Source organism: Anthonomus grandis, chromosome 5, assembly GCF_022605725.1.
Source record: "Anthonomus grandis grandis chromosome 5, icAntGran1.3, whole genome shotgun sequence".
Lineage (NCBI taxonomy): Eukaryota > Metazoa > Arthropoda > Insecta > Coleoptera > Curculionidae > Anthonomus > Anthonomus grandis.
In genome coordinates, this window is record NC_065550.1 from 28540550 (window position 1) to 28565587 (window position 25038).

The 25038-nt window shown below is 28.2% G+C and overlaps 1 protein-coding gene across 5 annotated transcripts in view; it reads right to left on the reverse strand.

Annotated features, from left to right (window-relative positions):
* The window catches only part of LOC126735931 (cell adhesion molecule Dscam2), a 241220-nt gene that overhangs the window by 55099 nt on the left and 161083 nt on the right, over positions 1–25038 (reverse strand). For all 5 annotated transcript variants that reach the window (XM_050440056.1, XM_050440054.1, XM_050440055.1 and 2 more), the window contains exons 10-11: positions 20069–20205; positions 7928–8055 (exon numbers count right to left, since the gene is read on the reverse strand). In XM_050440056.1, the coding sequence (XP_050296013.1) occupies positions 7928–8055; positions 20069–20205 (265 nt within the window). The remainder of the gene's footprint in view (positions 1–7927; positions 8056–20068; positions 20206–25038) is intronic.

Sequence of the window (25038 nt, forward strand, 5' to 3'; positions counted from 1 at the left end):
AGCGCATTGAAAATTGTTAGGATTTAGTTCGTGGACAGGATTTGATTTTCGAAGCTTGTAGAGAGTCATTTTTGTAAAAACGGTTACTATTTAACTTAATAGAGATTTTGATTTTCGGTATATCAACTTTTGACGAACTTGTTTCTCAAGAAAAGACTATATATCTATAAAAAAAACCATTTATAATTTTTTTTTAACATAATCTCATTTTTTTGGTTAAAAAAATATAAATTTAAGAAAAAAAACGTAAAAGTTAAAAAATACTATAAAATTTTAAAGAATTTATTTTTACAGGGTAAGTAACTCATAAGCTTAAGTCTTATTTACATAATTTAACCCTGGCTTCTTAATTCATAAAGATATTTATTTTTAAATTTTAAACTTTTAAATTGTTTTGTGGCTTTTTATCTTGTAAAATCCACATAAATATTGCCACTATTTCTCTTTATTTATATTATTATATTTATATAGAAATTATTTTTTATTATCATTTGTTGTCATGTTGATAATTAATATGATGAAAAAAAACATTAAATTTATTATTATTATCATTTTTAGAATTATTATTATTATTTAAAAAATTTATAACAACAAGTATAAACAAGGCAACGGTATAAAGGGTATAAATTAAATAGGGAAAATACGTAGAATTTTAAAAATACTACCAAATTTAAAAAAAAAATATTTAAAATCTTTTTTTAAATAAAAAAAATTAAACTATAGAAATCTTATTTTTTCATAGATTCTTAGCCTTTGATTTTTCAACAAAAAATAAACAATGATAAATTCGGAAGAAAAACGTGGAATATAAAAAATATATTTTTTTTCCAAAATTACTTGTTTTTTTTCTTTAGTTATTAAAGTTTTTAAGGAGCTTTTTTGAATATTAAGGTTTTTAGGTTGATTAAGATAAATTTTAAAAATATTTAACTATTTTGAAAACTTTTAAGCGATTTTTAATTACGGTAAAAAAAGTGTTTTTAAAATTTTCCTTAAATTATAAAATTTATATATTAATTTCTTGAAAATAAATCGATCAAAAAAAATTAAAAATTTAAAATGATTAGATTTAAAAAAATATTTTTTTTTTGTACAAAATCCTTAAAAGAACTATCCTATGGGTGAAACGTCGTGACTCAATCATATCTTAAAGCTCTGGCAAAAAAGGTAAACATTCCATTGTCGTAATGGATTTCAATAAATCAATTTATTGACAGGTTTAAGAAAATAAAAAAAAATTAAAAATTAAAAAAGTAAAAAAAAACTTTACAGAGAAAATTAAGAAAAAAAAATAACTGTTTATTTTTTATCTGCATATTGCGGGTCTAGGAAAAGCAGTATATGAATATATAATTCAAAAACTATTTTAATAATAATTATGTTTATTTATTTATTTAGCAAATTGCTACTTACAAATACAATTGTATAAGTTACAATTCTATAAAAACATGCTTACAATATTTTAATAAAACTAATAAATATTAAAAAAATAATAATTTTTAAGAAAATTTTGCTTTTTTTTTAGTTTTTTTTTTTAAATTTACATACTATTGCATTGAAATTTTTTTATGAATCTATGAATGAATCAATGAATGAATTTAATAAATAAATATTCTATTTCCTGTAGTGGTTTAAGAAAAATGAAAAAAAACATAATTATAACAAAAAAATTATAATTTTCTTATCGAATATTGCTGAAAATTTAAATTATAAATCATTATATAAAATAAAATTAGACTTTTGTATAGGGGAGAATATATTTTAATGTATGCATATTTAGGCAATTGTATGGGTTTCTTCTGATTTTTTTAAGATAAGTAGAAGACCAGATTCTAATTTTGTGCAGAAATGTTAATCTGTTGATTCTTTATTTGATAAAATATTTTGTATCAAATTGTGTATCTATTTTTTATAATAAGAATAAAACAATTTATTATTTTTTATCTGCGAATAGCGGAATTTTGTCAAATTTGGTTAAATTTAGCTAAAAAAATTAAAAGTCTTAGGGGTAATTAAAAAATGTTTAACTGAATATTTTTTTCATTTCCCATTATAATATTATTTACATTTTTAAGATAAGTAAATAAAAATCAAATACTCACCAAAAATTGATAAACAATTTTCTTAAAACCAAAATTTTACATCTAACCATTTTATATCTGTGAATTGTAGCTTTAGAAAAATAGTGTATAACTTTTTATTTTAGTATTTTGAAAACTTCTTAAAAAATTGAAGCTTATTTTTTCATTTTACAAAATATTATTATTAATTTTTTTTTGCCTTTTTTCTCAAAAGATATTTTTTTAAATCTACAAAAAATAATTATTCATTTCCTCCGTTAGTTGAAAAGAAAATTAGGAAAAATGATTTTAAGTTTTTTCCAAAAATTGCTAAAAATTTTAAAAATTAACTCATTTTGCAAAATAGAACTTTCTTTATTACAAAACTTATGAAGGACATATTTATAAAAATTTCAAATTAAAGTTCAAGGACTCAGAAAAAAAGTGGTATATTAAATGAAATTTTAAATTTAATAATGCTATTGTGTAGGAGATCCAAATTATAAAAATAAAGAGCAATTTTATATTCTTCGTCTAGAAAAACTGAAAATTAATTATTTCAAGTGAAATTAAAAAGAAAAAAATAATTCTTTATTGCTGCTGGTCTCTCCTTTAAGATGACAATATTAAATTTTGAAATTAAATCTAAGGCATTCCACCCTCAAAAACAGCTCGAAATATTGACTTAAAAAATGGAATTTAATTTTGTTAAAAAATATTATTTTTGAGATTAAAGAAAGATTGTTGTTAAAAGCAAACAATGCAGTTTATAACTATTTTCTCCAAAAATTCTAAAACTTAATATTTTAAACTTAAAAAAATTTTCCCACCAATCGGGTGTAAGCAAAACCAATATTCTTTAATATCTTTTCAGAAAATTCATCCATCCAAATGATCCCAGGGCTGCATTATTGATTAAGGGCTAAAATGCTGATGATACATTATGATTAGATGATTTAAGTTAAAGGAAGCTGTCTATATCTATCAATTTCAGGGCGGGAGATATAAAAGCCGTGGAGCAGAACATAAATTTTCACCCGCGGGCCGAAAAGCTCCATTTATTTTCATCTGTTTTTGCTACGGAGCAATAAAATGTAAGTGATCTATTCTGAAGTGAAATGCGGCCCGACTAAACAGACTTCTATGTAGATAAATTGTAGTTTTATTTGGAGTTGCTGGAGTTGATCAACTTGAAATGCAGTTGGGTGTTTAAAAGGTTAAAATAATTAATTTTCCTGTTCTATATTTTAAATTTTAATTTTTTTATTTCTATGTTCGATAAGAAATATATATTTTTTTATTATTGCAATTTAATTTTGTTAAAAACCACTTTTTTTTTTCAAAAAATTCTAAAAAATATTTTTTAAGCTTCCACTGTAAATTTAATGATTTTCTTACATTTGTGAACTTTAAGAAATAACTAGTTATCAAAAATAGAAAACCATTAGAAATATGAAAGAAAATTTGGATATTTACCAAAAAGTTGAATTTCCAGTTGAGATCCATGAAAATAAGTTTCGTAAAATTTCTTAAATCGGTGCAGAAAATCTTAAAAGTAGATGGCTATTTACTAAATTATTCACGTTTTATGATTACTGATTATTAGCACCAATCAAAGCCCATTTTTTAAAAATATCCTAATAATTCATTTTGGCTTGCAATTTTGGGGGTTTTAAAGCGAAATTCACTTTTATTAGGCGAGAAATACCCTAAATTTCAAGTTAATCTACATTAAATTCACCTAAATAATACTCTAAATTTCGAGTAATTTTTATGAAACTTCTTTATTAATTCGTTCTTTGAATCTTCCTGCTTCTTATAATTAATTTTTAAGTTGTTGGATCACGTCTTCAATATTATTTTATTTCGTATTATTCTAATTCCATCCTGAATTATTTATTTATATTGTTCGGTCGGACGAAGAACTGAACGGTTCTCCTCCTGTTAATTTGATCAACTTCTTAAGGTCAGACGGAGGACTGAACGGTTATATTCTTTACTTTCTTATAAGTAATGCAATCCTGAAATTACGCTGAAATTTTTATTTTGACATTGTTTTAAGATATACCGAAATAACACAAAGAGTCTAAAAAATGAATAACCTTATTTTTTAAATATTCTCTTAAATTTTCACTATTTTTAGATTTTTTTAGACATTTTTTGTTCTTATTTTAAAGAAGAAACTGAGAAATTAGGTTAAGCAAGTTTATTAAAAAATAATTGAATATTCTTCTCTTAAATTACAGCAGAAAAATGTTGTAAAAAATATTAAATTTAAATATAATTTTTTTAATTGATTAACTAGTTTTTTTTACTTCTTCATCTTTCCTAATTTTAATTATTAATCCAAATAGTTTTCCAACTATTTTCTGGATTATTCTCGTTTTGTGATTTTTGCTTATTACCACTGATTAAAACCTGTACCTGTATTTTTTATTCTTTTTATTTAATAACCAGTTTTTTATTCAAGGAATTAATAATGTATTAAACATAAAAAACAAATTTTCAATTCTGTAAGTGTAAGTAAACTTTTGAACCTTAGAAATAAACTTCAAGTTTGCCAGAGCTATGAGAACTTCACCTAAAAATTCCGAGTGATTTTCATTAAACTATTTTAAATTTTTTTTGCTTCATACAATTTTTTTTCAGTTGTTGCAATATTTATTAAAATTTTGCTTTATTTCGCAACTTATTTCCACTGTAAATTATTTATTTATCCATACCTCTCTGCAATCATTATCCAGTGTGTATGTTAAGACCTTCTAGAAATTTCTATCACAGTTAGGTCGGGCGGAGAACTGAACGGTCCTCCGCCATTCGACCGCCAAATTCAAAATTGGTCATTTTGACTTTTCAAATATCAAAAAACCAGGAAATCCGCATGAAAGTACACAGACTCCGATTAGATATATGTGAAATATCTGAATTAAAAAAAAGGGAGCGGAACCACAAAATACAACAATTACATGCTTATCTATAGTGCAAAAGAAAGAAACGAGAGAAGCAAATCTGGTACTAGAAATATAAACAACACAAAATGAGCATACCTTACTTACTATTTACTATATAACCGACTAATACATGCAATATTAGTAAGTGTATAAATACAAATAAATAATAAATTCTATGCCACTGTAGATCATAACAGTCCACTATAGACTACATAATAACCAATAGAAATATCTTCCAATGCAAATCCTGGATATACAATCACTTGTCTCTCCAAAAATAGGAGTTGGACACAGACTGGTGCTATGTAAAATAAAACTAGGAGTGTAACTATTCTGAAAAAACCACCAGTAATCCGTAAAAAATTCAATATAGAATCCTTATACAATGATAGCACCAAGGCCTTATACAAATCATGAAAAAATAACAGCAAATCCAATAACAGCTGAGGATACAATCCAGACGGCTTTGTCCAAAATCAAAATTATTATTATAACAGTAACAGAAGAAGCGATTGCCAAAAAAAAAAACGATAAACGTGAATAAAAAAGCCAACAAACCATGATTTACTCCAGAACTAAAAACCCTCGCTGCAGACAAAAGAGTAGCCTACATCAAGTATCTCACCAACAATCAGAATAACAACGTCAGCAATACGAGTCAATTTTAAAATAACATAAATCAAAAAAGACTATTGAGAAAAGTTCTCAGTAAGTCTCTTGGAAAATATGTTAATTAATTACCTGTTAGCTGTTAATTAATAAATTGTCAATATTACTACTGAGGAATGGATAAACCACCTTGAGAGTCCGTATAACCAAAGAACAAGCCATATGTACCATACCCAACAAGACCGACAACTAGGTACATTATAATCAAAACAGAGATCAAAACAACAACTAACAAACTGAAAGAACAGAAAATCATCAGTCTCATATAAAATAACAAACAAATCGCTCAAATATGGAGAGCTCACCTTTACAGTGTAACATGGTATTAACAGAAGAAGAACGCCAAGAATGGAAATCTAGCATTACAATCCCTATCTATAAGAAGAGAGAAAAGCAAGCCTGCATAACACCGCCATGAAGCTACTCACCAAAATAATAATCCAAATCTATCAAGTACAGTCAGCAGTTAACAAGGATTTAGGCAGAATAGATCAACAATCTACTCTATATCTATACTTCGACAAGTCATCGAGAAGTCCATAGAATTTCACAAACCTGCGTTCCTCTGCTTTGTTGACCTAACATTTAACATCAAGCATTTAATAGAGTGTAACTAAAAGGTGTGCTAAGAATGCTAGAAGAATGAGGATCCAGCAACAATATAATCCAGGTAATGAAATAACTGAATATCAACACCAGTATAAGAATCTATCTATAGGTATCAGGCAAGGAGAGCCTGAGACCGATACTCTTCAACCTGCTAATGGGCCACATAATAAATCAAGTGAAAAATATAGGATAAGGTTACAGAAAGGATAACTTGCAGCGAATGCTATTCGAGTTAAACCAGACCGCAAATAAATCTAACATCAGTATCTCGATGCTGAAAATCAAACTAACAGAACCCTGTAATTATCCTTAAATTCCTATTTTCAAACAGTTTTAACACAAACCAGAATAACACAAAGAGTTAAAACCTAAAATTTTTTATTGAAATTAAATCGGACGGAGAACTGAACGGTTCCGAGCTCAGTTAAGGTCCGATAGAAGACTCACCGATTGCACACATTTGTATAAACACTACGACCAAATGCTTAGGTGGCAGGCACTTGATGTGTATTGTACAAGCCTCATAATTTCTTTCAGTCTTATTGATTTTATATTTGTCTCATAGTTTATATTTTTTGTATATTAGTTTCAAATTTCTTTCATTGATTCATGGCTTAGAATTAACTCAGAACAGATTTGGTGTTCTATAGCATTTTAAACCAGATGGTCAAAATGTTCAAATTTGCAACTATATCTATTGGCTATCTGCTGCATAACTTAACTATTTATCTGTTGATAATCAGCAAAATAAAAGTTTCCTCTTTCCGAAAACTTTGTTGGTCTGGGAGGTTAAGTGTTATTTGAGCTTTTGCAGCTTAAATCACATGGTCATTTTTTCTAATGGATGGCTCTGAGTACAGGTCAAAAACACTTTTGTGGTCACTGCATAAAAACACATCTAATAAAGAGCTTTGTCCATTTTTATAACGAGTTGGAGAAGCAACTGGTTGGTGAATATTACTAAAAATAATACAAATACAATTTTATCATTAATCAAATATTCCTTTTCCAGGTAGTTGAGGTACAATAAAAAGTTACTGTTTCAATAATCCACTGCCTAAAAAAACTTTTCCAGACAGTTATAGGTCAGCATAATATCTTTACTGTCAAGTCTCCAATTGCCTGGAAGAAATCGTTTTTTTCTTCCAGGCAGTTGAAGTGCACCAACCAAGTTACCTCCTAAACACGTCGACCTAATGCTTAGGGTCAGATGGTGAACAGAACGGTTCGATTCTTCACTTTCTTATAACTAGTACAATCCCTCTAATTATCCTTAGATTCCAATTTTAAAATTATTTTAAAATATACCAAAATAATACAAAGAGTTAAAACATTTTGACTAACTGCTTAAGGTCAAACCGACTGAAAAATTCCTTAAAAATTTGATCAAAATACTATATATATCCTTCACTTTCTTACTGCTAGTACAAATGCCTGTAACTATTCTTAAATTTATATTTTAAAACTGTTTTAAGACATACCAAAATAATCAAAAGACTTATAACCTAGAAATTTTTATCACACTTAGGTCGACATATCATAATAAGAATTGTTCTCATATGAAAAACAATGTTGAACCCTAATACCTTTTAAAAAAATATCAAATAAATTTTAATGTTAACAGAACAAAAAACGAACCTTTCCATTTCGTTCCCAGCGAAAGGTGATTGGCAGGTCTCCCTCCATAATTTGACAGGTGATTGCTGCCCGCATTCCCTCCCGTAGTAGATCGGTCATCGGGTTGATTGGCAGTATTTTTGGGGGAACTGAAACGATTAAATGAAGTTTTTTTTTCATTTATTGCATTTACAAGTTGTTCTTGAGCTACTGCTAAAAATATCCGTGAAAAATTCATATTTGATAGCTCTTGGACTTTGACTTCTATTTAATGCAAATATTACCAAGATTTCTAATTGATAGAACTTTACTGGTATATTCCTCAAATAATCTGTGCTTACACGTCATGTTGAAGGAGCTCAAATTCCTTTTTTTGCGTCACACCATTCGAACGTTCCCTTTGGAACATTTACTTCCACGAGAAAAACATTTACATTTCAATTTGAAGGGTTTTCCTACATATACCAGGGAAAACTCGATCAACATAAAACAGGATTATTTACATACAAGGTGCCCTCTTCAAAGTAAATTTTCCGACATATTTTCCGTGACGTTAAGCGCGAGATACATCCGCGTCTGCTCTTTTCTATACTTTATGCCCGGCAAAGATCTCCACCTAATTTTGCAGAACGGCACTCACGGGGCGTATTTAAAATTAATGAGGGTTATACCTCCGTTATTATTTCTTCGTGTGACGCTATAAAATATATGAATTTTTGTTTTAACTGGGTGTTAAGCTTCGTAACAAGGGTCTGTAAGGGTTTTAATCTGTAATACACGTATGCTGGAAGAGGCTTATAAAAGAAACACTGTTGTTTTTCGGGGATTGTGATCCAGATGGTTAATAAAACTGGGATTTTTTGGGTGTAATTTATATCCCTTAAAAGAATGTCAATGGAATCCACTTAAGTTATGCATCTTATTTTGCAATATTTTAAGCTTTTTTTATATGAGTTCTAGAAAATAGTTTTTTTAAGCCGTCACTGTAAATTCAATGTTTTTTTTTTAAATTCGTGAATTTTGAAGGAAAATCAAGTTCTCAAAAATAGAACTATTAAAGAGATTAAAAAATTCTGGATATTTAACGAAAAAGTTTAATTTTTAGTTGAGATCTCTGATTCATACTGAGATATTGTTAGATATTAAGAGAAATTGATTCTCTTAATATTTCTTAAATCTATGAAGAAAATTAAATTTTTTTTCCATAAAATTTATCCTACAAGATTATGAAAGTTAAAATTTATTTTTTTGCAAAAATTCTCAAGTATGTCCCCAATTTTTGATTTTTTGAGTCATGAAATGGGTTTTTAAAAGTTGTGAAATATAAAAACTATAAGACTGTTATAAAAAAGGAAAACGAACTTTGCAGGAAACTGTTTAGTGAAAAAAACTAAACAATAATTTTTCTAATTTTTCATAAAGAAACTGGAATATTCAGTATAAAATAATTTTATCTATTAGAGTGTTGGCATTGGAATTTATAGATCTTATTCTGCAATATTCTAGTATCACACCAATTGAAAATGTAAATATTAGTCAAAGGAATTTGAGCTTTTTACTCATTTTTTTTTAATGATTGATTGAATCGTCTGATTGATTTTTTAAAGATTATTATTTATTATTTTAATTATTATTATAATAATTTTTGTTTAAGTTTCATTCAAGAATTTCGCTCCTTAAAGGTTTACGCTTACTTTCAAATCACCGTGTATATCCATTTTAATTAATAAGTATTTAAATATATTTTTAAAAGCTTAATCTTATGTTTTTATTTTAGTATTTGCCGTTGCCCATAAAAACCTTAAAAAAAATAAAAAGAATATTTCTTTACCTATTATAAGAAAAAGTAAATCGTTTCGACTTGAATTATGTATTTCTGTGGTTATTAATTATCAAATGTTTAAAAAAATATTTTATTACATGGATAATTAATTGTTTATTCTTATATTATTTATCTTATTATATTTAAAAAATATATATTTCTACATACCTGTGTAAATATTTTATGAGCAACTTGAAACAAGAAGTTTTTACTTCTGATAACTATTTTTTAAAATTATATCTGTTTTTTAATTATTGATAATTTAATTGTATTTTTTTAAGTTAATTTTTATGTTCTATATATTTTTTTTAAATTCGTGTTCCAGTTTTTAATTTTTTATTTATTTGAAAAAACAGTAAGCGCATCCAATTAAATTATGCATTTAGTTGTTTAAATATATGTTTATTTAGGGTTCCTTAGTAATTTAATTATTGTATTAAGATTAATGAAAAGATTATATAAATTTCGTGTACAACATATTTTATTAAATATGGTCTTCACATAATATATAGCAAAAAAAGTAAATCCTATCCCTCTAAGTTATGCATCGGGCTCTATAATAACTTAGACTCAAATAAAGGCTAGTAAAAAAATTAAATAAATACCCAAAAATTCTTGAAGAATAAAAATAAAAAAGGTAATAAATTATTTATTTTAATTACAGGTCATTTTTTGATTTTTATATTTGTACATCTATGTACAATATCTCATAAGCACTTTCTTATGAATAATTTATTATTACATAAGGTATTCTCACTTAAAATATGTCATATTAATTTTTTATATGACATGTTTTTAAGTTATTGAACATTTTATTATATTTTTAAATATTCATTTTCACGTTCTATAAATTTTTATTTTTGTATTTAATTTAAAAAAAAGCAAATCACATCCAACTTAAATATGCATTATGTTCAGTAGGACTAAAATATTATCTTCTAGAGAAACCAAACAAATGGTAACAAAAAATAAATTAATACCCAAAAAAATCTTAAAGAATAAAAATAGGGAAGATAGTAAATTATTTATTTTAATTACAAATAGTTTTTTGATTTTCATATCTGTACGTCTATGTACAATATTAAATAATGAATTAATAAAATTTTGGTCTTTAATAATTTATGTACATATTTTAATAGAACCTTGTGAATAATGTTACATAAGAAATTCTCTATTGGAACACGTAAAACTTATTTTTTAATTACTACAAATTTTATTGTATATTTGAATGTTAATTTCTATGTTTTATTAATTTTTATGTAAGTTTTTTTCCACTTTTTAATTTTTATTTAATTATAGAAAAAAAAATCATATTCAAATCATTACAATTGATACCTCAAAAATTGGGTTTCGGATTGGGGCCCACGGATTTAAAAAGCTGTTGAATACGATAATAATTTATATAAAACATCAATAATATAATAGAACTTTTTTTCAAAAATAGAAAAGAATTTAACTCCATTGAATTTCCCCATACAAACTCTATGAAATTCTTATTTGAACTAAACGTTTAAAGAAACTCGTAAAATTGAATTAAATAGCACACTTCTATTTAGGTTGATAATTTAATTTATTCAACATATTTATTTTTTTTAATTTGAGGATATTTTTGAAACAAGTATATAGATCAGTATCTAGATAAGTATCAACAAATATACAGATTTTTCACGCAAAATTTCACGAATCTGTGAATGTTATATTTAAGAAAATATTCCTCAAATGTTTTATTTCAACTAATTATGGAATGTTCGGGATTGATACTCTTAAAATTGCTGACACTGTTGTATCAGTTTCAATTCTAAATAAAGTTCAAAGTTATGCAGTTACGCAAGTATTTAAGTTATGCATTGGATTTTGTAGTAGGTTAATAATTTTTTTATTGTTAATAGAATGTTCTATCAATTACTGTCACAGTATAAGTAGTTATCCTACAAAATTTCAAATTAATGAAAAGGTAAAGAAACAGTAAGTCGTATCCATTTAAGTTATGCATCGGGCTCTGTAGTAATTTGTAATCCAACGAAAGCTAGAAAAAAATTAAATTAATACACAAACATTCTGGAAGTTCTTGAGTAATAAACGTAAAGAACATAATAAATTATGTATAATTTTACAAAAAAAAAGTAATAGAATTTTGGCAATTTACTTGAACATTTATATTCAAAGAGTGTGTGGCCAGAAATCAAGCTCAGGTCTCCTTATAATCACAATTTTTGTATTTTACTATACCCGGTTTTAGATATTCTTTTTACGTATATTTTGTGTAAATGGTTTAAATATAAAAAGTAACCTTCTACTAGTGAAGTTGATAATAAAACTTAAGCCATTTGAAAATTAGTACTAAAATGCGTGCACCATAAAACTCTTTTTATAGTCCTAATTTCTGCATATAAATAAGGTAATACAAGTTAACAAACTAATTACTAAAAAATATAATTTTTTGTATTTATCTTAGTAGAAGGAAAAGTAAATCGTATCCATTTAAGTTATGCATTAAAAGTAATTTATAGACGAATGTTTATTAAAAAAATAAATAAATGAATGAAATCTGGATTGGACTCTTCCCGTATTCAGATGTTTCGCTAAAGTTAAGTTTTTGGTAATTATTCCTGGTTAATAGCTTCCGTTAAGATTAAAAATTACCGGAAAATTACCAGAAAATGCAACAAACATAAACGTCTCATTTATATCCGCAACAACCCTTTAGACTCGAACTATTTCCGGTCGCAACTGAACAAAACAGTTTTTACGAGGCGAGGGCAATTATTCAAAACCCTGGAAACGTTCCTTAGCGGTCGCTATCTCGGCTGTTCCTTTTGACTCGAATTTATATTCTACGTCATTTATAACTTACGGTCTTCCACCGGAATTATAGGATAAGTTAAATTGTCAGAAGTTGCCTGGCTAGGCCGTGCCTCGCGACGACCCTGGCATCTTAAAATTCCGAAAAGCCACCCGGAAAATGTGGCGAAAAAGGAAATTGAATCGTTCGGAATTTATTTTATTTTTGTGGATGAGAAACGGGAGCAAACTATTAAAAGCAGCAGAAGGGAGTTTATTTTATTGATCTGCACTAAATAAAAAAATATTAATCCTTCAAAACATTACATAAAGTGGCCATTAGTTTGTATACATCGAACAACCCTTAAAAGTTTCCAACTAGTGAATAATTAATAACTTTGAGAGTATTTTGACTTGTGCAAATTGACAGGGTAACAAGGGTGTGAACTTTTTAAAATTTAATTATTTTAGGGAAGGAAAAGTAGGCCAACTCAATTATAGGGCGTAAATTAGTTTATTTATCACGTCGTTTAGTGACAAACCTTGGTTGACATTTAAATTATTTGGCCTAAAATTATCAAAAATTAAAAAAAAATATTCGGTTTCAAAAAAAATATTTTTTTTTATACATTTTTCGGATCTAAAATGGTAAAAGTCCTATTGGTTAAAGTTAACTAAAGCTGCACTTAACAAAAATTTCACACTAACTAATTAGGAATCCATCTTAAAAAAATACTAAAAATTGGGAAACTTTTAATTCTAAACACACTTTTAATCAGTGGACGTGGGCCTTTAGGGTCTGTCGTGAATTTTATATATTGTAAAACACTTTTAGAGGGAATAATTATCACTTAGGGCACACTGATTTCCCTGAGCAAAAGGTAATAAGCTCATTCTGAAGACTAGAAAACCAGAGACTATGTTGATACAAGGATGGCTAATAAATAATTTAAGTATTTTGTGTTTTATTTAAATCGCATTTAATTTTAGAGTAATACGATTTTTTATGATACTTGGGATTGAGATAACTATATCGTCTGTGGAACAAATATTGAATTTTTGGCCCTGAAGATGGGTTTTCAGTCGAAACAGATTGTGATTTTAAGATTTTATTGCAACAAGAATATTAAATAAATACACCGCAAAACAATAAGGTAAATTAAAGCTCGTAACGGTCATCTTCTTTAAAGTTATGCATATTCAAAAATTGTGAAAAAATCTTGAATTTTTTACTTTGAAGATGTTTTTTCAGTAAAAACGTATTGGAATTCTAATATTTTGTTACATTAAAAAGACCGAACAAACACACCGAATAAGATAGAGCAAAGAAAGGCTTGTAGCGGTAATATTCTTTTAGAAAATGAGTCACTAACCTTTATCAACATAATAGGGGTAACTGTTTAAAAAATCTTCCGAATTTTAATTTTCACTTGTGGTAGGAGTCGTTTAGTATAATTTATACAAGACAAAATCCAGTTTGGTTAAATCGGGGACCTTGCAGGCCAAGATACCAACCCGCCTCTACCTATCCTTTGATTACCAAAATACTCATTTAAAAAATTTGATGTGATGAATTTATCTAGTAAAAAATAAATTGCTAGTAATGAAAACTGCGCTAATTAACGCTGCCATTATTATCAAAAGAAGCTTCGTCTAAAAAAAAATACCAGATCAAAAATACCCTGTAATTTTCAGTAATCAATCTTTAATATCAAAATGGTTATGCTTTATTTCCGCTGTTTGCCATACTATATGTAATTTGGTGTTTGCCATGCTATGTAAATACTATTAAAATAAAAATTATTGTATAATTTAATATTTGGCAAATAAAACGTATTTGAAGTTGAAATTTAAATTACTTTTAAGTAATCCACTGCAACAACGCAAATTTAGACACAAAACCTCCAATCTCAGTTGCCTGGAAAATTGTACTTCTAATGAAAATTCTAAGCTTTTACTGTTTGAAAAGATAAGCTTCAATTGACACCAGATAGATCCAGAAAACGTAAGCATGAAACAAATAATTTGTTAAAACTTTAAAGCTTTTAAAATTTTTACTAAAAAGAAAACTCTTTTATAGTTAATGAATTTTTCGATATTTAGAAGGTGTTATTTCACTCGAACAAACATACCACAAATATTAAATTATCAATGTGTCAGTCATGTTCTTACAAATTATGCATAATATGATAATAAAATACTTTTTGAACCTAAGATAAAATTGAATCAAATGATCATCTATGCTCAAATATATGACTTTTTTCTCAATATATAACATAAATTAAAAGCTGGTATATTCTAAGACCTAAAACTAATATTATTTCATAAATTTTTTTCGTAATTCTTGAGCTTGAAATTAAATGGAAAATCAAGTCTGAAATGGGAAAAAATATTAAATTCTTAGCCCTAAAAATTATTTTTTAGTCGAAACGTATTGGGATTTTAACATTTTATTACACCAATAGCATCAAACAAACATACCACAAGGAATAAAATATAAATATGTTAGTCATATTCTTACAAGTTATGCATGCACATGGATACAAATTATCTTTTATCCTACAGTCAAATTCGAAAAAAAAAAAAATTTACTTAAAGATAAATTATTGAATATTTTGTTCTTATTAATTCAAAAATTAACGAAAGTTGATATATTTCAAGATATACAGTTCCACGTTGATATATTCTATACTAATTTAAATCAATTACGACATATGTAAATTAATGTGTGTTAAGGTAAAAATCTACTCAGTTTAGGTATAGTGACGTCAATTCTTTATATCTTTACCTTTTTTTCTTTTTCTGTCTTTAGTTTCTTTTAAATTTGTAACGTATAGTTTATAATTTTTGATTTTGCCATCTCATTGCATGTAATTACCGGTTTGCTGGTGTTTATAATGTATACTAAATAAATAAATAAATAAATAAAAATATGAATATGTCAGTCATCTTCTTACAAGTTATGCATAAAATGGGCACAAAATATCTTGTAACTTGATGACATGATAACATAGAAATAAATTAATTTATTTCCTGAATTATATGACGTTTTTTTCTGAATATATATTTTTTTTAATTTACTGTAAAAGAAACAAAAAATTGATATATTTCAATAGCTAATATTGTAATTATGTCATTACAATTTTTTATAATTCATGAGCGCTAAATAGAATAAAAAAATTATGTCCAAATAAAAAAAAGAATTTTGCACCCTGAAGATGAATATCAGATAAAATGAAGCGCAAAAAATAAAAAAATTAAAGCTGGCACCTATCGAAATAAGAACGTGGCAATAATATCTTTACAGGTTATGCATATTTTGCACAAAATTCTTTAATCTATGGCATTTTAAAATAAACTATTATATTTGCTCAAATATGTGATTGTAAGACAGATATTTTGGGCTTATTTATCGAAATAGACAGGAAAGTTGTTTCAGTGTTTATTTTCGAATAATTAGTTTTTTTTTTAATTCATTGTTCGTTATTCTATATATCCCAAAACTCGAACTAATTCATTACGATTCTTTATGATACTTAGGTCTAAAATAAATTATCGTGTCTGAAAATGGGAAGATTGTTATTAATTTTTTGATTTTATTACATCAAGGGCATCAAACAAAATATCGCAAAGCCTTAGATATGGATGTGTCATTCATTTTCTCACAAGTTATGCATAACATGGAGATAAGATAACTTTCAACTTACAATAAAAGTGAATTAAGTTTTTATATTTCCTCAAATATATGATTTTTTACTGGATACTTTGCGCTTATTTATCGAAATAGGCAGGAAAGTTGCTTCATCATTCATGTTCTAATATTCTATATATTATTTTATTCATTTATTGCTTCGTTATTCCATATCCTAAAGCTGGAACAAGTTTATTGCGATTCTTCATGATATGTAGGTCTATAATATACACTCGCCGGCACAAAATCCCGCCACCCTGAAATATTGGCCAAGTTTGATGTTTTATAAATTTTTTATTTTTTTATCAGATTCTCACGATTTTGCCATCAGTTTTTAGATACATTTGTTGTGATGTTTTAAAATCATTTTGTAAAGTAGCATTTTTCGATTAGGCTATATTATACAGGAGTAAAACAAACTGTTAAGTTAATTAAAAAATAAATTTTTAAAGCGTGTATTTCCTCCTCTCGCAGCAATAACAGCTTGCAGTCTTCGCGGCATCGAATGAATAAGGTTCCTTATTCTTTCTTGAGAAATAGCCTCATATTCTTCGATCAGCGCTAGTCGTAAGTCTTGCAAGGTTTGTGGTTGTACAGGACGACGACGAACGGCCCTTTTAAGTTGATCCCAAAGATGTTCTATTGGGTTGACTTCCGAGCTACATGCGGGCCATTCCAATCTTGGGAGTTCAACTTCATCCAGATATTCGCTCACTACATGTGCAACGTGAGGTCTAGCATTATCATGCATTAATGTAAATTGGTTCCCAATAAATGGAGCAAATGGGAGAACAACTTCTTGAAGGATTTCCTCAATGTAACGGTGGGCGGTTAGAGCTCCATTTTCAATAAATACAAGATTGGTGCGTGCTTCGGTAGAAATACCCGCCCAAATCATGACTGAACCGCCACGATATGAGATTTGTTCTGAAATGGTGCAGTCAGCATATCTTTCATTTCTACGTCTGTATACCCGCTCACGACCATCCGGCGTCCTTAATCAAACCCTGAATTCATCTGTGAATAGTACGTTTGCCCACTGTTCTAGAGTCCACTCAAAATGCGATCTTGCAAGCCTCAGTCGGTGTTGTCGATGCCGAGGAAGTAATTGTGGACATCTTGCTGGCCTTCGTGAATAAAGTCCAGCTTCTGCTAATCTTCTACGTATCGTTCTTTCACTTACACTTACTCCATGAAGTATTCGCAAGTCATTTTTTAGACACACAGCAGTAGATCTTCGATCTCTTAAAGAACTAATGGTGACAAAGTGATTATCAGCTGCAGTGGTCATTCTCCTTCTGCCAGAGCCTTGTCGTCTAGTAAAAATTCCCATCTGTAAATACCTATTCCAGGCATCTCGAACTGTAGACCGCGGAAATCTCAGAGTACGGCGACATAACTTTTAGTACGGCCATCCTCTATTAACGCAACAATTTTATCCATGTCTGCTGGAGTAAATACCATATTGACACACAACAAATTATAATAGTGACACTGTCAAACTTTATGTCACATTAATTGCGTCCTTAGCCAACGTCGATAATTTTTAACCGAAAACTTGACATTAATTATCTAAAAATAAGCTTCAAATCAGCGTTTTAATAAAAAATTTGCAGCTCGCAGCAGAAATGAGATAATGGAATGAATCAAAAATCGAAATGTTTAGAATACATCAAAGATTACAACGAACAGTATGTAAACAGAATTATCCACCTTAATTTTCCTACAGGGTCTTTTGAAATTACGAGAAAAAACAACAGTTTGTTTTACTCCTGTATAATATAGCCTTATCGAAAAATGCTACTTTACAAAATGATTTTAAAAAATCATAACAAATGTATCTAAAAACTGATGGCAAAATCGTGAGAATCTGATAAAAAATAAAAAATTTATAAAACATCTAACTTGGCCAATATTTCAGGGTGACGGAATTTTGTGCCGGCGAGTATATTATAGTATCTGAAATATAGGAATAGTGTTACCCTGAAGATGGGCTTTCAGGCAAAACAGGGTGTAGTGGTGCACCCAAAGCACTAACAAATATATCACCAAAAGTAAAGCTAAAATAATAAAAATGAGAACGTGTCAGTCGTCTTCTTAAAAGTTATGCATGCAAATCCTTTTTAGCTTACCAGAAAATTGATATTTTTGCAAAAGTTCGAGATATTTATATTTTATACTACATTACACTAATTGGCTTTAATATTTTGTTTATTTTTTAATATTAAACTCTAAATTTATAAAAATATTTAATTTTTCCCCATTTCTTGTGGGATTTTAGCAGCAACAATACTAACTTTGATAAAAAATAAAGCATATATGATTAAAAATAAAATATGATAGCGCTCCTTCTTAAATTGACGAAATATTTCTTAATAGCACATGGAACAAAAATATTTAAATTTTCGATTTCTTCAATGTAAATTCCTGAAGAATACTTTTTAGTCGAAACGACACATCTAACAAACGCACATTAGAGCCAGAAATAATTAATTTTCTGGATATCTGACCTTCATTCTTTGTAAAATAAAAAGGGGTATATTTGAACCAATGAAATTCGAATGTGGCAGTCGTGTCCTCACAGATTATGCACATTTTTGATAAAATATATTGTTTATTACCTACAAGGCAATTAAATATATATGAAAAACTCTAGATATTTGGTAAATTTGTCGTTATTTTTGCATATGTGGTGTTTATGATTTAAAATATTATTTAAATGATCATAAAGACATAATCAAAAAAACATTATCACTTCAACGAATTTACATTGAAGAACTTAAAGTTAACATCAAAATTCTGAAAATTTACTTCAAGATTCTGGTATTAAATAAAAAATTGTTTTAAATTTCTGAAATTGGGTCCTAAACAAATATTGTTAGAATTACGTGGAAGGTATGGAAAACCTAAAAAAAGCTTGACTCTATTGATATACCTGGAAATTACTACGTAATTCTGAAATAAAATGAAAAGTTATTTATAATTCCTGGAAGGCATTCAATATTCGTCATTCAACAAATACCGTTAAAGAAAGTCTGAGATAAAACAATAACGACTTTAAATTCCAGAAAAAAAAATCAATACTTGGACGACATTCCAAATTATGTCAAAAGCCTGGAAAACCTGAAAAGTTACTTTAAAATCTTGGAAAAAAAGAAAAATATTTAAAATGCTTGAAAGATTTTAAAAAAAATACCTTAAAAAGTCATAAAAAATAGTCCGTAATCCTGGAATAAAATTTAAAATAATTTCAGATGAATAAATGACATAAAGAATCGTAGACAATGCCTGGAAGACAAAAAATTGGACTTAAGGACCTGAATCACTCTATTAATAAGAAAAGACTGAGATGAAGACTAACTGACTCAATTAAAACACCGTTATTAGTATTAGAACAGATACTGAAGACGTATAATAATGAGTATAAAGATATTGAGTAAAAAACTGATACAAATTTCTTTTAAGAAAGAAGAAAAGAAGCGATAACAGGTTTTTTGATCTGCTCCTGTCTAAATAAAATCGGTATTTTTACTTTTAGATTCTAAACCCTTAAATTAAAGTCATTATATTAGGATTTTCTTTAAGCTTGGGGTATAATTAATTTTTTTCCATGAAATTTCTTCAATGCGAACTCATGAAGCCGGTTTTTCAGCCGAAACATGTTAGAATCATAATCTCAAGAAGGCAAACTATGACGCAAATATGGAACAAGATATATAAAAATATATATAAAAAATCACATATATTTTCTGATTTTATAACTATTTTACCCTAATTCTTTGTCAAAAAGGGAAGATTAATTTAGATCCTCTTCAATCCTTGTACCATTACAACCCTTTGAAACTTTCACATTTAATCTTAAACTTACCTATAACTTGTACTTCTACATCCCTTCTAGCGGAATTTCTCTGCCTATTTTGCGCTTGACACGTATATGTACCCGCGTCTTCCCTTCTCTGTGTTTGCATGATATGAAGGGTGCCGTTGGGGTACACCCTTTGTCTCCTGCAATTAAAAAGAAAACTACCTGAACATATAGGTCGTTAAAAATTGAAAAATTAAAACCGTTAATCATTTCAGCACTCGGGGACTTTAATGGTACTTACATCGACCGCTAAACCTTAATTGCAGTTTAGGGGTGCCGTGAAAAGTTTAAGCATTCATTTGGGAGCCCTAAATCCGCCTGCTCTGTCCCGCCATTAAATTTTCGTTTATGCAAAACGAATGTAAAATGATGGTTTTTATGAGCTAATAATAGTTAATCATTCTAGGCCCGATGTTATATAAAAATGTCAAGTTCAAGTAAATTCCATGAAATTATCAACGAAAGAAGGTTTAAAGGAAATTTGTCGGGGAATTCCTGGTAGGTAAAAGCTTAGTTCCGTTGAAAATGAGAATTTATACAGCCCGGTTTCATTAATCTTGCTTAAAGTTTAACGAGAAGTTAATTGCTTTATAAGGAAACAAGCTGAGAGAAGATTACGAAATTCAGGTGGGGCCTCGTTTTACATTACTGACCTAATTTTTCTACTAAAGAGAATTTTAATTTCGGTTGGTTAAATTCGAGAAAATTACCCGGAATTTCATTTTATTAAAGATCTGAACGGATATTTATCTATTATATCCGTTGATAAGCTTAATGAATTCTCCATTTATCATAGTCACTTAGTTGCGGCGAATTAGAGTGAGCGACAGTCGATGTCCCTTCGAGTTATGCATAAGTAGGGTCTTATTTATGTTTATATTATTTTACTGGCAATTTAAAAGAATTAAAGGTTTAAAAGAAAATAAGTTTTTAATTTTCAATGCAAAGGGTATAATCTTATTTTTTTCTCTAGTTTTTAAAATTATCGAGCATGACTGATAGTCATGCCCTTTCAAGTTATGCATAAGTGGAGTCTTACATATATATTTATATTATTTTACTGGCAATTTAAAAGATTTAGAGGTTTAAAAGAAAATATGTTTTTCAATGCAATGGTATATTTTTACTTTTTTTCTCGAGTTTTTAAAATTATCGATTTTCTATTTGTATATGTATGAACATTTATCATTAAGGAAATAGGTATATTTTAACCCCTGAACTTCCCTGAATCTAAAACAGTTGACAATTTGTTAAATAGTTTTTAAATTCTTAATAGAGAGTGTACATATTTTTTTTGGTCTAAAATGTTAAAAATTTTAGAGCCAATTTTCTCTTAGTTTCTCTAAAATTTTTACAGAAATGTTAGGAGCATTTATCATAAAGAAAACTAACGGGTTTTATAACTCTTTCCTGCATTTGACTTCCTTGACTATTTTTTAAATATATTTTTTCTATTTAGAGGATAGTGTCCCCTACTGCCTCAAAATTTATAAAATTTTTGAGTCGAATTTTTCTTTTAAACTATTGTATATGTCAATCTTTCGAGGATTATTTTTTATTTATAGGTAGGATTGAGTAATAAATGTGTGAAATACCCTTGTAACTAAATCTGACTCCTGAATTCCTTGAATGTTTAATACAGAGAGCATATTGTCCCTTTCTGACTTAAATTTTTTTTACAGAAATATTAAAAGTATTTAAGATAAAAGAGAACAGGACTTTTTTAACCCTTAGAGTTACCTGAATCTGACTCCCTTGGCTATTTTGATTTTGATTATAGAGAGTACAATAAATCTCTTTTCATTGAATTATAATTTTAATTCGAATTTCTCTTCATTTTCATTATTTTTTTATAGAAATTTTAAGACCATTTATCGTTAAGAAAAAAGAACAAATTGAACTATTTAAGTCCTTAAACTTCACTGGAATAAACTCTTTTAACTATTTTTGATTTATTTTTAATAAAGAGTGCATATTTTGTTTAATTTAAGCGTGACCAATATAAAGCTTAAAAGAAATAAGTAATGTCAATCCTTAACCATCCCTGTATCAGATTCTATAATTTGATTTTTTAAGCAAAAAAATGCAACAGTCGTTTTCTTAAAGGTTATGCATAATTTTAGTAGAAAATGCATTTTAACCTGCAAAGTCAATAAAAATCTTAAAATAAATTTAACTTGCCTTAGGTCTTTGTAAATATAGTACAAAAGTTATAGTACAATTTTTTGTTTTTTTTAAGGTAACTAGAATTTTTTTAAGGTAATTTGAATATTGCAAAGGTGTAATATTCCCTTTTCCCTATATATTTGATTATTCATTACAAATAATACTAAGAAATGCGATTCTTATAAGATAAAGGAAAATTTTTTCATCAAATCATTCTTGTATCTTACCTTGTGGACTATTTAATGATTTTATGTTTTTTTTTTAAATTTGGGCGTGGCTCATAAAGGTAGTATTTAAATGTAAGAAAATGGGATTAATGAGAGTTAATGTAATTAAACCAAAGTTAAACAAATTGAGTTATTTCAACCCATAATCATTCATCCAAAACTCCCTTGATAATTTTTTTTGTGGTTTATAACTTTTAATTATTAACCTTAACTCAGTAGATCCCACGGTACCTTTTAGTCAAAAAAATAAAAAAAATACTCGTCATTGTGATAATATCTATATTCTTAACAAAACGACATATAAACCTATATTCTAATTCTAAAGATAACTTAGATATAGATATGTACTCAAATGAGTACAATGGTAACTTGGCAGACAAAACAACTTTTTTATTTTACAAAAGAAAACTTATTTTAATGAGAGTGATACATTATAAAACAGGTTCGTTCCAAACAAAGTGTTACTTGACATTTTATGCAAGCTCATCTAGCTCTTTGACGACACACAGTGCACCTTAATTGCTTTTCCAGTTTGCGTGGGAAGTGACCACCTTCGTGTTGTCTAATCGTTTGAAGAACTTGAGCAGCAGGTCTCTGTTTCATAAACCGTGATTTGCCAAAGCAATTCAAGTAATGCAACACAATTTGTCTTTGGAATCCAAGCAAATCCATTTTCTCTGCTGAGGCTAATTGATGTAATCTCCATGAATTTACAACTGACATATTCACCATATGGGTAAACAGGCACCACCACCACTTTTTACCGCGAATATTGATTCGGTAATTCCTGACTGCTTGGTCGTGTAGATAAACGCCTCCCATATGTTGGTTGTAAGTTTGAAATAAAAATGGCTGAGGAACAGAACATCAATTTTTTCTTTTGCAGCAGTTGACCAACAACAAAGGTTCAAATTTGTCATAGTTTTTTGCTAAAGTTACAACGCTATTATCCTTCCACCTTACAAATAAAACATGAGAATCACTATCATACCTATATTCATAAGAACCACGTTCGTTTTTTTGAAATAGTTTGTTGTTCGTCAGTGGACATTTTTTGGTCCTATTTTCCCTAACAGTGCCTGTGGCCCTTTGGCCTTTTTCTCTAAGTGTTTTTAGAAGGTCAAAACTAGTAAAGCAGTTGTCAAAGAACACAGTATGGTACAAAGGGACTGCAATGTTTTCTAAGAGGTCTAATACTACCATTGATCCTAAAGGTAATTTTGAAGCTAAAGCGGAATTTGACGATTTGGCACCGCAATACGTATCAAAGGAATAACAATATCCTGTGAAGCTGGTCAACATCCAGTCCTTATAACCAAAACGGGTAGGCTTGCCTTTTATAAATTGTTTTGAGGGATGGTGCCCAAAATATTTCACCATAGCTTCATCTATTGAGAGCTCCTCGTGAAAGATGCCCCATTGCAAGAATTTTGATTTAGAAGATCTACCAAAGGGCACAATTTTGCTAGCTTGTCATTCCCGTCCAAATTATTATTATTGGCCAAATGAATATATCTCTTTATATCTTAAAAACGATTTCTAGACATGGAATTTGCTATAGGGTACGCCAACGTCTTCATCAAGGCTCCAATAAAGACGCTTACGGGAAAGCTTGTGATATCCAGTAAATAACAAAATTTTATGTCGGCTCTAGAAACGAAAAAGGCATGATTATTTTTTTGAGAGGAATATAAGTTTGTTTCATGTACAATATGGTCTACAATCTTGTCATCAAATATTTTTTCAAAGATTTCAATTGGAGTACAATCCTGTAAGTCGCTTTTGACTATTTCTAACCGATCAGTGGTCCCAGGCGCTGATGGTAAAGATATATCAATAATATTTTCAGTCCATCTGGGTTCACTGGATTTTTATTTTTTTCGCAACGATTGAGCAGCATCTTCTAGTTTGATAGCTGCAGAGCCTTTTAGTAGATTTTGGCGCAAAACCATGTCTTCATCAATAGTATCTTCATCCACATAGTGTACCTCTATTTGACCTGGGATATCCCTAGGAAACTGGCTTACTTCATTCTCTTTAATCAAATCATCATCTATATCCTCTTCGTCAGTCTGACTGTCAGGATCAGGTGGTATTATAATGATATCAGCTGGAACGTTCTTATTTATTGAACAGATATCTTCTAGAGCAGCTCCAAGCCTTTGATACCTTTTACCATAAAAATTTGAGGTGGGAATTGGCACATAGGCATCGTCATCAAAATCCATTTTTTGTTATCAGTTCTAGCAATAAAAAAAATATTGTTAGGCGACAGAGCCAAAGACATATTTTCTATGTTTTTTTGTAAACAATTTATTAGACCATATTTTATCACATATAATTTTTTTACTTTATAAAAATTAGGACCCAAAACATTTTTCCTAAAATAGACACTGAGTGCCCACTGTACTCAAATAAGTACAGTAAGGTTCGAGGGGCCATTTTGTGACAACAGAAAAGTAATATTACTGGCTTACAAAAACAAATACGTTTTATGATCCCCTAAGACCATTATAATCAACATTGAAACCTAGTGATTTATCAATTGGTAACAAAAAACAATAACTTACGTTGGGCAGT